This window comes from Lygodium microphyllum, chromosome 6, assembly GCF_053477565.2.
Source record: "Lygodium microphyllum isolate KBCC chromosome 6, Lygodium_microphyllum_v1.1.10, whole genome shotgun sequence".
In the NCBI taxonomy this organism is placed as follows: domain Eukaryota; kingdom Viridiplantae; phylum Streptophyta; class Polypodiopsida; order Schizaeales; family Lygodiaceae; genus Lygodium; species Lygodium microphyllum.
In genome coordinates, this window is record NC_141140.1 from 93,432,234 (window position 1) to 93,446,589 (window position 14,356).

Below are 14,356 nucleotides of genomic sequence, written 5' to 3' on the forward strand. Positions count from 1 at the left end.
GTCGTTGTTTCTATCGAGTCTGAGACTGTTCAAATGCTATTTTACGTGTTGCCCAGTGCTACAGACGCAGGCATGGAGTCACTGCTCGTGCGAACCTTCAAAAAGCAGACTCACTGCAATGTTGATTATGAGTCGCAGCACATCCACCTAGCAATCGGCAACGTGCACATTGTCACAGCTTTCAGCAAGGGCTGCGTGACACCATCACCGTCTGCAGGGCCACCGATAGAAATATCCATAGGCAAGATTAAGGAAGGGGGTAGGGCGTGTCTACCGCTCCCCAACTTCCATAAACCGCAAACCGCAGCAACCAAAGTAAGGGCCCAACAGAGCCTCGCTTTCAATGGGTGTCTAAACAGCCTCGAGAACCACCTAGGACTAGACGCCCCTGTCCGCATAAGACCCAGAACTCTAAACCTAGGAGGCCAAGATGCAATCACAGGAAGAGCCGTGTGATTAAGGAAAGATGGGTCCCTAAAGCCCTCTTGCATGCGCAAGGCTACTATGAGGGAAATGTCTCACTGTGGATCCCTAAGGCCCCCACGGCCAAAGGCACTAGTCATACGCCACCCTTAAGCTTGATCAGCCCACGTCCCCCAACACCTCAAGACCATAGGCTGCAGTGCTCTCAAGAGCCCCAGCCATCCGACTCATCTGCGCTTTGGCCCAAGAGAGTCGTACATACCTATCGGCCCAAGCAACAGCCACTGTCACAGGTGGCATCATCCAACAAAGTCAATCCGACTCTCCGCAGCAAAGCTGACTGTAGCAACCCAGCTGCTGTGACTGACCCTAACCCGCCCATCTTCCAAACAACGCGACTGCAGGCTCAAGGAAACTCCCAACCACAACTACGTATTGTCAAGGCCTCTAGTTCTAGCAAACCTCGACCGCCCGTCGGCCTTACTCCCTCCTATGAGCGAAAATCATTTCTAGCACTAGCCGCCGTTGATCTTGCCGAGGACACCGGCAATGATGTGGTGGACTACATTAAACGACTCGATGCCACCTTCATGTCGCTCGCCCTTAGCTATGACCATTTGGACTTGGGTCTATTAGAAGAACCCTTTGCAACGGAAGTGCGCAATATGCCTTGCTCGTGGGAGACTTTTGAATTCGCATTTGCAAAAACTTCTCGCTCTGCTCTGGCTGCTGAGTTGCTCGGTAGCGAGGTCTCCAAAGAGCAAGCCATTAAGCAACGTCTCATCACGTCATATGATCCACGGACCACTTCTGCTATCACTGACCAAGAGATCGCAAGGTTATCCCACCTTGTTGATACTGGATTACGCTTCTTGAGGCAGTGGTACGCTCTTAGGTTGCAATGGGAGGTTGACGGATGTCGCATAACGACCAACGCCGAGCCATCAAAACGGCAGAGTATGATCCCACCTACGTCCCGCCTACCTCGTATAGAGTGTTAACGACTCTTTGGGGCTGACCCATGGATGAGCATATCAGGGGGCATCCCTATCTTGACCGCCTCTTAACAGAGGAAGAGCTCCACATCGCAAGTCGGGTCGCCTCTGGTGACTTCCTCACAGATGTCCTCACATATATCACACACGTAGGAATTCGACCCTTTGATCTGGACCGTGCCGCTCAATTAGAATACAATCCAAATTTCTACACTTGGCTCCTTCACAAGTAACTCCTACCCCAACAGGCCCAAAGCCCCTAACCTTTTGACCCCCAATCCTAGGAAGGATTCTTTTCTAAGACGAAAGGGGAGGGGGTATGTGGTGAAGGTGAAAGGAATCAGATGGAAAATGAATCAAAAGGGGATACAGTAAAGTAAAGGTAGTGAAAAGCATAAGCATATAGTATAAAAAAAATGGCTTCCTAAGAAATTCATTCAAGAGTTTTTATTCTCACGTAACCAACGAAGTGATATGTGGAAAATGCTAACAAAAGTTACGAATTATGGCAGGAGCATAAAATGTTGTAGCAAGACCGCGCCCATCGACTCCCGTTCATAGATGAGGAAAGGGAGCAATATCGCATCCATCTGGAGAACCGCGCCTTCGGCCAGCTCAAGTTCCGAACCATCCACAACATAGAAGTCGTGGTGGCCAAGGAGGTGTCAAGAATCGCGTGGTGGAGGGGGTTGCTCAAGATGCTGCGCCGAACACACACAGAATGCACAAGGAGAAGCTCACTCAAGAGACAAGAAGAGAGATGGAGGCCAAAACGTTTTCTTGCTGATTTCTTCTTCTTCTTCCACACACTTTACAATGTACACAAAGTATAGATAAGATACAACATAAAAGGAAAGTGGCCTACTAAGTCAAACAATGCATAACCGACTACACTAGTCGACTAGCGCTATAACTATGCCAGCTGTAAATAGGTGTAACAACCTGAATATAATAAGTAATGAGTCAGTGGCCATGTGAGAGTCATAATGACCACCGACGTGCTAAGTGTAGACGTGTGGACCCATCTAACCAGGCGGTCCATCATCCATGTCCACATGTGTTGAGCTTGCCATCTCAACACTCCCCCTCAAGCTCAACTGTATCTCTGCAACTCCAAGTAAGCTTCGAAACTTTTGAAGCTTCTCTGTACCCAATGCCTTCGTGAAGATATCAGCTATCTGATCCTGTGTGCTGACATACACCAAGTCAATCTCACCTGCTAGTACCTTCTCTCTCACAAAGTGGTAGTGTACCTCAATATGTTTTGTCCTGGCATGGAACACAGGGTTCCTAGCCAACTGTATACTGCTCATGTTATCACAATAAATGACAACTGGACCTTCCACCTGCACATCCAAATCAGCCAGTAACTTTTGCAGCCATACTACCTCACATGCTGCAACAGCAGCACCTCTATACTCAGCCTCTGTACTCGACAAAGCAACTGTAGATTGCTTTTTGCTGCTCCAAGCAACTGCTGCACTACCAAGAGAGAACATGTATCCGCTGGTAGATCGTCTATCAGACATACTACCAGCCCAATCTGCATCTGTGTATCCAAACACTTGTACGTCTGTACCTGCCTCATAGAAAAGCCCATAATGTAATGTGGACTTCACATATCTCAATATGCGTCTCACTGCATCCAAATGTGGCTTTCTAGGTACTTGCATAAACTGACTCACAAGACCAACAGCATAGCTCAAGTCTGGCCTTGTAATGGTCATGTAGATCAAACTCCCCACTATCCTCCTGAACATAGTAGGGTCTTCTATCTCATCCCCAACATCAGCACTCAGCTTTACATTCTGCTCCAACGGGACTGAAAGTGGTTTGCATGCAGTCATACCATACTTGGACAACATATCCAAGCCATACTGTCTTTGGAACAGCCATATACCATCATCACATCTGATCACCTCAATGCCAAGGAAGTACCTTAGCTCACCTAAATCCTTCATCTCAAACTTCATCTTCAAATAGCCCTTGACTTCAGCAATCCCACTATCACTATCACCTGTAATAATCAAGTCATCCACATAGATGACTATGATGACCAAACCTGCATCTCCCTTTCTGACATAAAGTGAGTGATCAGCATCAGAAACATAAAAGCCAATATTGACAAGATACTCTCTGATCTTGTCAGACCATGCTCTTGGTGCTTGCTTGAGCCCATAGAGTGCCTTCTTCAACCTGCACACATACGTGGGATGCTCTAAATCTTCATAACCTGCTGGCTGATCCATATACACTTCTTCCTGCAAATCACCATGCAAGAAGGCATTCTTTACATCCATTTGCTGCAACCTCCAACCTTTGGCTGCTGCCAAAGCAATCACACATCTGACAGTTGCCATCCTAGCAACTGGACTGAAGGTTTCATCATAATCTATGCCATATGTTTGGGCATAGCCTTTTGCAACCAGCCTAGCTTTGTACCTGCTAATAGAACCATCTGCATTGTGCTTAATCTTATAAACCCACTTACATCCAATAGCTTTCTTTCCCTTTGGCAATGATACTAGATCCCAAGTCTTATTAGCCTCTAATGCAGCCATCTCCTCATCCATTGCTGCATCCCAATGAGCATGACCAACAGCCTCCTCAAAACATGTGGGCTCAACATCCTCAACTAGTTTCACCATATAAGCATAATGGTGAGCTGCATAACCCTCAAAACCAAATCTTTTAACAGGGTATCTCACCCTGCTAGACTTGCGTACCACTGGATCACTCAATGGAGTCTTTGCATTAACACGTGCTCTCTGCACACCTGGAGTCCTCACTGAAGGAATGCCAAGCTCATCATCCAAGCTCTCTGAGCCACTGGAGTCTCCATCAAGAACTGCATCAATGCCTTCTGACACTTTATTCTTTCCTTTGTCTTTACCTGTAGTGCTACTAGATGCACTCGAAGATGTAGAGGTACTCCTTAGTCTCCCAGACCAAGGACTACCAGATGATGTCTCTGGTCCACTAAGAGTTCGTGATTCTTGCCTTTCAGCCTGCACATGAGTGTCATGACCATCATCAACATCCAATGCATCACCACTAGATGCATACCAACTGCTCATTTCATCAAAGATGACATCCCTGCTCACTCTGAACTTACATGTGACAGGGTTGTAATAGCGATACCCTTTTTGCTCTAAGGAGTATCCAATAAAGATACACTTTTCAGCCTTTGGATCCAGTTTCTTCCGCAACTCATCTGGTACATGAACATACGCAATGCAGCCAAACACTTTCAAGTGTGAAACATCAGGCTTCTTACCTGTAAAACATTCTTCGGGGGTCATACCATGAACTGCAGCTGTGGGAGTTCTGTTCATAATATAAACAGCAGTATGAACAGCCTCAGACCAAAAATGCTTAGGCATATTCTTTTCAGCCATCAAGGCGCGTGCAACTTCTGCAATATGCCTGTTTTTCCTTTCTGCAACCCCATTTTGCTGTGGGGTATACCTGCATGTGAACTGTCTCTTTATCCCATGAGACCTCAGAAAATCACTGAACTCATTTGAGAGGTACTCTCCCCCTCCATCTGACCTCAGGCACTTTACTTTCAAGCCTGTTTCTCTTTCAACTGCAGCCTTGAAAGTTCTAAAGTGCTCAAAAGCTTCACTCTTTTCCTTCATAAAATATACCCACAGCTTTCTAGAACAATCATCAATGAATGTGACAAAGTATGAACTGCCTCCAAGAGATACATTTTGTGTAGGCCCCCAAATGTCTGTATGCACAACATCAAGGATATTTCTGCTTACATCTCTGTCATGTGAAAAGGGTTGTCTTGCCTGCTTACCAAACTGACATGCTTCACATACCTTCTGAAATTCTGCAACTTTAAATGTAGGCAAACCTGTAACCAACCCTTTGGACTGCATTAATTTCAGCCTTTGTACATTTGCATGTCCAATGCGTTTGTGCCAAATTTCAATGTCTGCAACAACACCTTTTCCTTTGGCATACATAGCCGCATTCATAGTAGGAATTCCAGCATCTAGAGTGAACATACGTCCAACTCTACTTCCCTTTGCTACCAACCTGCACTTGTCATTGAAGTCTTTTACAAAGCAGCCCTTTGCATTAAATCTGACTTGCAGCCCTTGCTCTACCATTTGACCGACTGACACCAAGTTCTTTGTAATAGATGGTACATGTAATACATCTGAAAGACTCTTTGTCTTACCATCATGCAAGGACAAGGGAACTTTTCCAATGTGTGAAATTGGGTGGCATGAGTCATCACCCGTCTGCACATAACCTGCATTCTGCAAATCTTGCATCTCTCCAAACCATTCTGCATGGCTGGTCATATGATTGGATGCACCTGAATCAACATACCAAACATCTTCATGTGTTCCCTTTCCTGTAACAGCATTCACCATATGCTGCATAACGAACAAACGTTCATTTTTGTCTTCATTCTGTCGTGAAGACGATACATAGTTTCCTTGCTGCAACTTACCACTGCGGATATCATCTCTCTTAGCATAACATTGGGCTGCAATATGACCTGTTTTGCCACAGTAGTGGCACACAATACCAGAGTTGTTAGAACCTCTGTTCTGCCATCCACCTCTCCCTCTAAAGCTCCCCCTACCTCTAAAGTTACCACGACCTCCTGAAACCTGCATATCGCCAAATTGCTGATTCAATCTGTTTTGCTGGTTGTCACTACCACGTCCTGTACCACGGCCTCTTGAAGAGAACCTGCCACGTCCCCTTCCTGAACTGGAGTAGAAAGCTTGGACCTGTTCACCACTTCTTTCAGATGTCTCACTCTGCATGTTGATCTCTTCAGTGATCATAAGGGAGACCAATTCATCGAAATCTGGAAATGGCTTTCTGACATATACGGAAGTTACAAAAGACTTCCAAGCCTTTTCATTGTTAAGTCCACCCAAGGTAGACGACACCAAATCATCATCATCGGGCATTGCATCAATCGCTGCCAATGCATCTGCAATGCTTCTTACTTTCAGTGCATACTCATTGATAGACATCTTCCCTTTCTTCAATGTATTCAACTCTTGCTTGAGTTGAATCTTTCGTGCCTTTGTATTTACAGAAAACATACTTTCAAGTATGGTCCAAGCTGCATATGCATTCTCTGCATTTCTAATGTGTCCCAGCATGTTATTGTCAATTACTGCAGACAACCAATACATGACCTTCTTGTCTTTTGCATTCCATTCCTTTCGTGCCTTTGTCTCTTCTACAGTTGGAGGATCACTCACCTCCGGCTCCTTTTCTTCACCTGAAACGAACTCGTAGAGGCCTTTTCCAATAAGGAAGTTCGTGACACGAAACTTCCATGATGGGTAGTTGTTCTTGTCGAGCTTCTCAATGATGGGGCTTCCACTGTTCTCTGCCATTATCACAAAACTAATACCAAACAGCAAGCAAATCTTCTGCAACCCTTGACCTGTAGTGCACAGCAATACACCAGACAGCCTTTTTTACTGTCTGCTCAACAATACATGCAATCTGCAACCAGTTTGCAGATAAACCTTGTGTTTACTCACTGATAAACACCTTTGAACTTACAGATCTGAAATCTGTAACCTGCGCACCCACATTCGGTCAATACAGTCGAAGTCACAGTGTACCCCGAAACTGCTGTCCGCAACCTTGCGGCTCTAAAACGGGCCCTGAAACGGCCTCAAATGCCCTGAATACACAGTGCTCTTCGCGCACACCAAATCTCACTGCAATCTGAGATTTTTGCTCTGCCCTGCTTCCGGTGCCTCCACAGGCACTATCCAAGAGAAGGAGTGGAAGAATGGGAGAGATTCTTACCCGTAGCTTGCTTGCTCGAACCTTGCTTCTTCTCCTTCACTTCAACCTTCGAAATCAGCCTCTCTCAATGGCGCGGCTCTGATACCATGTCAAGAATCGCGTGGTGGAGGGGGTTGCTCAAGATGCTGCGCCGAACACACACAGAATGCACAAGGAGAAGCTCACTCAAGAGACAAGAAGAGAGATGGAGGCCAAAACGTTTTCTTGCTGATTTCTTCTTCTTCTTCCACACACTTTACAATGTACACAAAGTATAGATAAGATACAACATAAAAGGAAAGTGGCCTACTAAGTCAAACAATGCATAACCGACTACACTAGTCGACTAGCGCTATAACTATGCCAGCTGTAAATAGGTGTAACAACCTGAATATAATAAGTAATGAGTCAGTGGCCATGTGAGAGTCATAATGACCACCGACGTGCTAAGTGTAGACGTGTGGACCCATCTAACCAGGCGGTCCATCATCCATGTCCACATGTGTTGAGCTTGCCATCTCAACAGGAGGAAGCAGCCAGAAGGGTGGTGGAACAATGCAACCTCACAAAGTATATTGAAAAATTGACGTAGGAGCCGGATCACCTAAAGTGTGTAGAATTCCTCAGAACATACAACCCAGACCAAGAAGGTGGCATTGTAACAGTGGGCCGAGGAGAGGGTGCAAAGTAGGTACAAGTCTTGTTGGATCCAGCCTTGGTGGAGAAGGCTTTGGGATTGGTACCAAGGACAGAAAGGAAACAAAAAAGGGATGTTTATGCCATGCTGAAAATGAAGAAGGAAGAGGTGCTCACGAATGATGGCATAAGCATCCAGGACATCCTTGACACAGAAGCCAGGTTGCAGGCCAAGTTGGTGCATGTGCTCTTCTCTAGCCAGTGTTACAATTCCTTAATGCATCGAATTAGCGTGCCAGTGCTGGAGAATGTAGTAGCCCACACCCTAGACGAAGTAGGTTGGAATGGGTACGTGCGGAAAACAATTGATCAAGCAGCCAAAGCACTAGCCCTAGGAAGTGCACCAACAGGAGGAGAATCTCTGGCTTCTAAAGTTACAGAAAGGAAGAAAGCCTCCTCCAAAGCCTCCTCCATTGGGTATGGAGGAGTCTTGACTGCACTCATCCAGGAGGCAGTAAAGGAAGCACAGGAGGCGGAAGAGGGAGAAGGAGAAACGTCAGAGAGGTCGCCTTCTCACCAGGACAAAGACAGGTCCATCGACAAAACTGAAACAAAAGAAGAAGGGGAGGGACGGACTAGTAAAAAGACAATCAGGAAAACCAAGAAGAAGACGATGCAGAGGAAGAAGAAGAATGACGAAGGCAGGAAGAAAAAGAGAGAAGACTTGGAAAGGGCGAAGAAAGAATCCCTGAAAGAAGCAAAGGAGAGAGAGAGGACAAAGAGATAGGAGGAGGAGAGGGAAAAAGAGGAGTTACAGAAAGCAAAGGAGGCATCGAAACAAGAAGTAGAAGAGAAGAAAAGGAGGGAAAAAGAAGGAAGAGCAGAGAAAAGCGGAGGAGGAAAGGAAGAGAAAAGCGGATGAGGAAGAGGAAGAGCTACGAAGAAAGAAGGAAGAGGACCTGGCGGAAGCCACCCGCCGATCCATCGAACAACAGAGCCGAGCAGATGAACTAAGGAGCCTAAGCCCATGTAGTGAAGAGGGGGCCAGGGTCTAGTACACAGGTGCCAGAGTTTGTGCCACCTCCAGTCCCTGAAGGCAAGGGCAAGGCCCCGCTCCATTCCATCCCTACCCTCTTGGTGCCTTCTGCTGAACTCACCACCATCACCCCCAGCATCCCAACCAGTGCAGATGTGTCAAACTTCGTGGCGTGGATGTAGTATTTCATCAACAAGGAGATGGGCCAGGGACAGAGCACAGAGACTACGGCCACCGGACAGAAGAGGCCAGCCATGGATGCGGAGTCCATGCAAGAGTCCAAAAAGCAAAAAGTTGAAGCCTCAACCTCGCCAATCCACACAACAATGACGCCATCGGCTAATTACGATGAATACGTCGCCGAGCTGCTTTTCCAATTGGAGAAAGCTAAGGAGGAACGCAAGATAGCCGTGGGCTGAGTTGGCAGCCAAGAAGGAATCAGTGGCCGCCTTCCAGCTGGATAAAACAAGAATGATAGCCTTGCAGCAACGGGAGATTGCAGATCTCAGACAAGAACTGAAGGATAGGGATGAGAGGGAGGAACACTGGAGGCAGCTGCTTGAAAACGAGACACATGAATTAGTAAAAATGCAAAGAGAGCACAAGCTCCTAATAGCGCAATACTAGGAGCTTGCTGCGAAATCTGCTCAGATTGATGCACTCGTGGCATGCCAGGGACGAAGAAAGAAAATGAGACATGGAGGAACAGCAGGAAGAACTCGAGCGCCTAACAGACCAGTTGACCTCTGAAAGAGAAGAACAAGAGAGGCTAGTCAGGGAATTGGAAGATTATGAGCAGAAACTCATGATGCTAACCCTAAGATAGGGAGAGGGCTTGGAAGTGATGAACAAAAGAGTAGAGGAGTGGGCTGCGCACAACTAAAAGAGGGTGAAGACACTGGCGCGACACCTTACTCTGGCAGAAAAGGAGAAAATCATCGCAGAGAGCAAGGCAGAGGCAGCCCAAGTGGCCTTCAGTACTCAACAGAAGGCCTTCCTCGACACCATCCTGGACGCCACACACGCAGTGCAAGGAGAGCCATTGGAGGTGATGCAAAGAGAGCTCGGCATGGCACGAAGAGCCCTACACGCTGGACTGCAGATGCCACCATTACCTGCGGAGGTTAGGCTGAGCTTGGATGAACAACGAAAATACCTAATGCTGGTCGTCTAACCCCCCAGGAGATCGACGCCCTCGGATTCGAGGAAGAAGCATCACACGCAGAACGGCAGGGGGAAGAAGCAGAGCTGAAAATTGATATGAATCGATTCAGGGAGGATGTATCCCACAACCCCCTTGTCGCAGTCTCAAGAGCCGTCAGAAGAGGACCCATCTGCGAAAAGAAAAGCCGTCTCTAGGGAAAGATGCAAAAAGCTGGTGGAAGAAGCCAGAAAAAAACTAAGAGCCAAGCCAGCCGTGCTACCGTCCGCACCTCTCCCACCATGCCCTGATGATCTTCCCGCAGGATTCCATGCAGAACTGGTGTTGTGGGAGATACAGGAACTAGGAAAGGATCCATTCCCCTTCAGTTTTCTCCTATCCAACAACCTGCAGAGGGTCCTGCCGCTCAAGGTGATGGACGAGGTAATCCCGATCGGTGGCCGGTTGGGGCAAAAATGGCTGGAAGAGCGGGAAAAGACCCCGACCTCTTGGGGCACAAAAGCGGCCGACTACTGGCAAGATAAGGCTTTTGAAATCCCACACACTGTACAAAACTACAAAAGACAACCCCTGTGGAGGAGGCGAGTATGCGACACCAGCATGCTCGCCTGGATGGCGTTTTGTAACACCCTGCCATTCGAGCGGAACAACCTACCTACATGGCGTACCCTCGAAGGGTAGGGGTAGATTTTGATGCCACCCTCCACGGGCGGTATGACTTTCCCATTATTTATAAGCCTAGATGAGTCTATGATGCGCTTTCTTGTGGATTTCTCCTCATGTCCTGACCCCACTTTTGTAATAACTTGTAATTATATTAGGTTACTTAGGGCGGATTCACAATGGGGCGGCGGAAGTGAGTGATGTGGAACTCCTTGTCCGGGTGGAAGACTTTACATTTTTCTCCTGCCGCCGCCCTTCAATTCACACGGAGACGGCGGTAGAATGGTATTCACACTGCCGCCGCCCCTTGAATTCACACGGAGGCGGCGGAAGCAAACAAAGTGATTTGGTAATTTGAAGGTCAAAACTAACAAAAAAATAGCAAATCACAATAAAAATTAATTGTAATGAGAGACCAGGATTACAATGCTTATAGACCAAAAAAACAAACAAGGTTTAACCATAATGAGAGAAAAGGATTATAAGGCTTATAGACCATAATAAGAAATAAAATACTATGTCCACCAATGTCAGTCAATACTGATGAGAAGTTATTACAAATCATGAAACTTGAGCTTCAAAGGAAGATGAGGATGTATCTGCATCGGAAAGATTATCACCAAAGAATTCTTGAATTCGTTTCTTTGAATGTGTCCTATACATTGATCTTGCAATGTTGTTGCGTCGTTTAGCACCAGATCTGAAATCATGTTGTGCGGTTCTTCCTCCACGGTCGTCCCCTTGTTGTGCTCGTTGAATTGCATCTTCTGGTTGGAGGGGACGGATAGCTTGAATTTCGGCCATAGAAGTTATTGCTGTTCTTTGATCCTCTTCCATCGAACTGCCAAGTTGTAAGCACGCTTCTGCTTCACGCACCCAATCCATGTCAAAAGAGTCACCATGACGGATACAAATATTATGTAAGACAAGACATGTAGCTACAAGACTAGGCACGTGGTGAAGGTCCATATCACATCTTTTGAGCAAGATGCGAAACCTTGCCTTCAACATGCCAAATGCTCGCTCTACAGGCATCCTAGTGCTAGATTGTATGAAGTTCCAATAGTACTTCATGTGTGATAAGCCTTCCTTACATCCCTTAAAGGGCACCAACATGTATGGTCGTGCAGGATAAGCACAATCGCCAACCAAACAGTAATTGCCCAACAAACCCCTAACACATCTTCGCCCGAGTTCACTTCTTGTGAAGTTCAAAGAGTCATGGATGGAGCCAGCCCAACCCACATCATAGTCCCAAATTGAGCAATTTGATGCAACCGTTAATTGCAAAAGGATTGAATGAAACCCTTTGCGATTAAAGTAATCCTCATGGTTCTCTCTCGGTGCAATAATAGGAATGTGCGAACCATCGATAGCTCCTACGACATAGGGGATGTCTCTAATGGCCTCAAAGTCTCTTGATAGTTTCTCAAATCTAGCTCCAGAAGGCCACTTGATATACATATCTTTTAGGCCTGATGATAAGAAAGCTCTACAAAAATCTAAGACTATGCCACAAGCTGTGCTAGTGGCACATCCATATAGGTCACCTAAGACCTCCAAAGTTGTACCACTAGCTAGCCTATGCAAAGCAATAGATACACGAGTCTCAATGCTCAAGGTTTCACGCATATTGATGCGTTTTTTCTTCAATTGTGGAGCAAGTTTGCCACACAAGTATTGGAAGGTCTCTCTACTAATGCGAAGGCGTTTCTTGAACATGCTTGCTGAGTAAGAACCTAGCAAGAAGTGCTCAAGAAAATGTTTGGCCCGTGGATATGCCCAAGCTTTTCTACGGGTATGCCCTATCCAACGATTTATACTTTTTTTTGCATGCATACATCGACCCATACACTCAACTAAGTACAACCACATTTGTAACATAGACTCTTCATCACTCATGGGGGGTGGTGATAGAAGCTCAGTAATCGCAAGAAAGCATAACCATGCACAAAACAATGCAATTCTTCTTGGGATGGCCATGTCCACCTGCAAAAATATGCAACACACATTATTTAGATTTCTCATTGCTTACAACATTTCACACCAACACACTAGAAGATATAAATAACATTGCAAAATCATTTTGATGCATTCAAAAATTCGACCATGGTAGCATGGAGGGCAGCTAGTAGATCCAAACGTTTGTTTTCGGTGGCCTCCTGACGAATAGAAGACTCCTTCAAATGATCAAGTAGAGCACGGCCTGTGTTGGCCATCTCATTCAAGGAGTCCTCTATTTTGGCAGGTCCCTGACGTCCTAATGGAGGTGTAGGTTGAACCTTGGCAGTGGAGTTTTGTGGCTTCCCCTCCTCATTTTCCTCATCTATTTGTGTGTCTAGGGGGTCATTACATGACACAGAGCTAGCATGTGATACACTCTTTACCTGTGCTCTATTGTGATAATATTCGTCTACGACATCAAACCATTTACAAGTGTATTTTCTATTGTTACCAGACACACTATTGTGAGCTTTGTCTACCCTGTATTGGCCTAAAACATGTGCCCACTTCTTCCTACATGCTTCGCTATCTTTGTCAAAATCATGATAAGTAGCAGATAGTTTATCTGCCACTTTTGCCCATAAATTAACCCCCTGTTTTTGAGGGTTGCTAAATTCATGGCTCATGCCACCTCGCACGTGGATTAGCTGATCCACCCAAAAATCTTTCCATTTTCCTTTGCTTTTATTGTCGAGGTTGTCGTCTTCGGTAAGGTCAACTGCTGGCGCCTTCTTCTTGGATGCCCTTGGCCTCTTGGATGAAGTAGACTCTTGCAATTCGTCCCTGTGGTCAGCCCCATGCTTCTTTGAAGTTTTGGCTCGTGATGGTGTAGTTTCTTTCGTTGGATTTGGAGGTGAATTTTTTGATAGTTCGTGATGAGGACTTGGTGGCTTAAAAGCCACATTTGGAGGTGGGGGTCTAAAGAAGAAGGGAGAGGCGGGAGAGGGAGAGGTTAACATGGCCGTAAAGCCATGAGGAGACATTGGAAAATGTGCGGATGAGAAGGGGTATTGTGGTGGCGATGTAAACATTTGGGAGAGACGTGTGTCATCCTCCATTTGAGAATCAAATGGTTGAGAGTGAGTAGGGTCCATAAAATGTACCTGAAAGAAAACAAAAAAGAATTAGTCATGATCAAAAATTTATCCTTCAAACAAAATTACAAGCATAAAAAAGAGAGGCCTTTGGTGGAGAGATGGGAGAGAGAGAGGCCAAAGAGAGGGCATATGGTGGAGAGAGAGAGAGAGAGAGGCCACATGGTGGAGAGAGGGAAAGGCCATATGATGGAGAGATTTGCCATATGGTGGAGAGAGAGAGAGAGAGAGAGAGAGAGAGCAATGCCATTTGGCGGATAGAGGGAGAGAGAGAGAGGGTGTATGGTGGAAGAGTGAGAGGCCATTTGGTGGAGAGTTGTCATGTAGAGGATGTAGAAGCCAAAGAGGGCCAAAGAAATTGGCAAGTACCTTCGAAACCTTGTTGATTTGCACCTGCACATCACAATTGAAGCAAATGTGTTAGTATGCTATTGAATAAATCTATTGTGCAATCAATAAAAGCTTGAAAAAAAAAAGCTCAAACTTCAAAGGTGGTCACCGAAATTGCTTGATAGAAGGGCAAACAAGTCTTGATTTGGACTTCACAGTGGCAAAG

At 46.1% G+C, this 14,356-nt stretch overlaps 1 protein-coding gene across 1 annotated transcript; it reads right to left on the bottom strand.

Annotated features, from left to right (window-relative positions):
• Positions 1-12,783: 12,783 nt before the first annotated feature.
• On the bottom strand, positions 12,784-13,800 carry LOC148034814 (uncharacterized). Its single transcript, XM_087680571.1, has one exon. It carries the CDS (start codon positions 13,798-13,800, stop codon positions 12,784-12,786), a length of 1,017 nt encoding a protein of 338 aa, XP_087536697.1.
• Positions 13,801-14,356: the final 556 nt, after the last annotated feature.

What these genes read in the sequence shown, in the direction of transcription:
- LOC148034814 (XM_087680571.1), bottom strand. Translation starts at nt 13,800, where the DNA reads ATGGACCCTACTCACTCTCAACCATTTGATTCTCAAATGGAGGATGAC.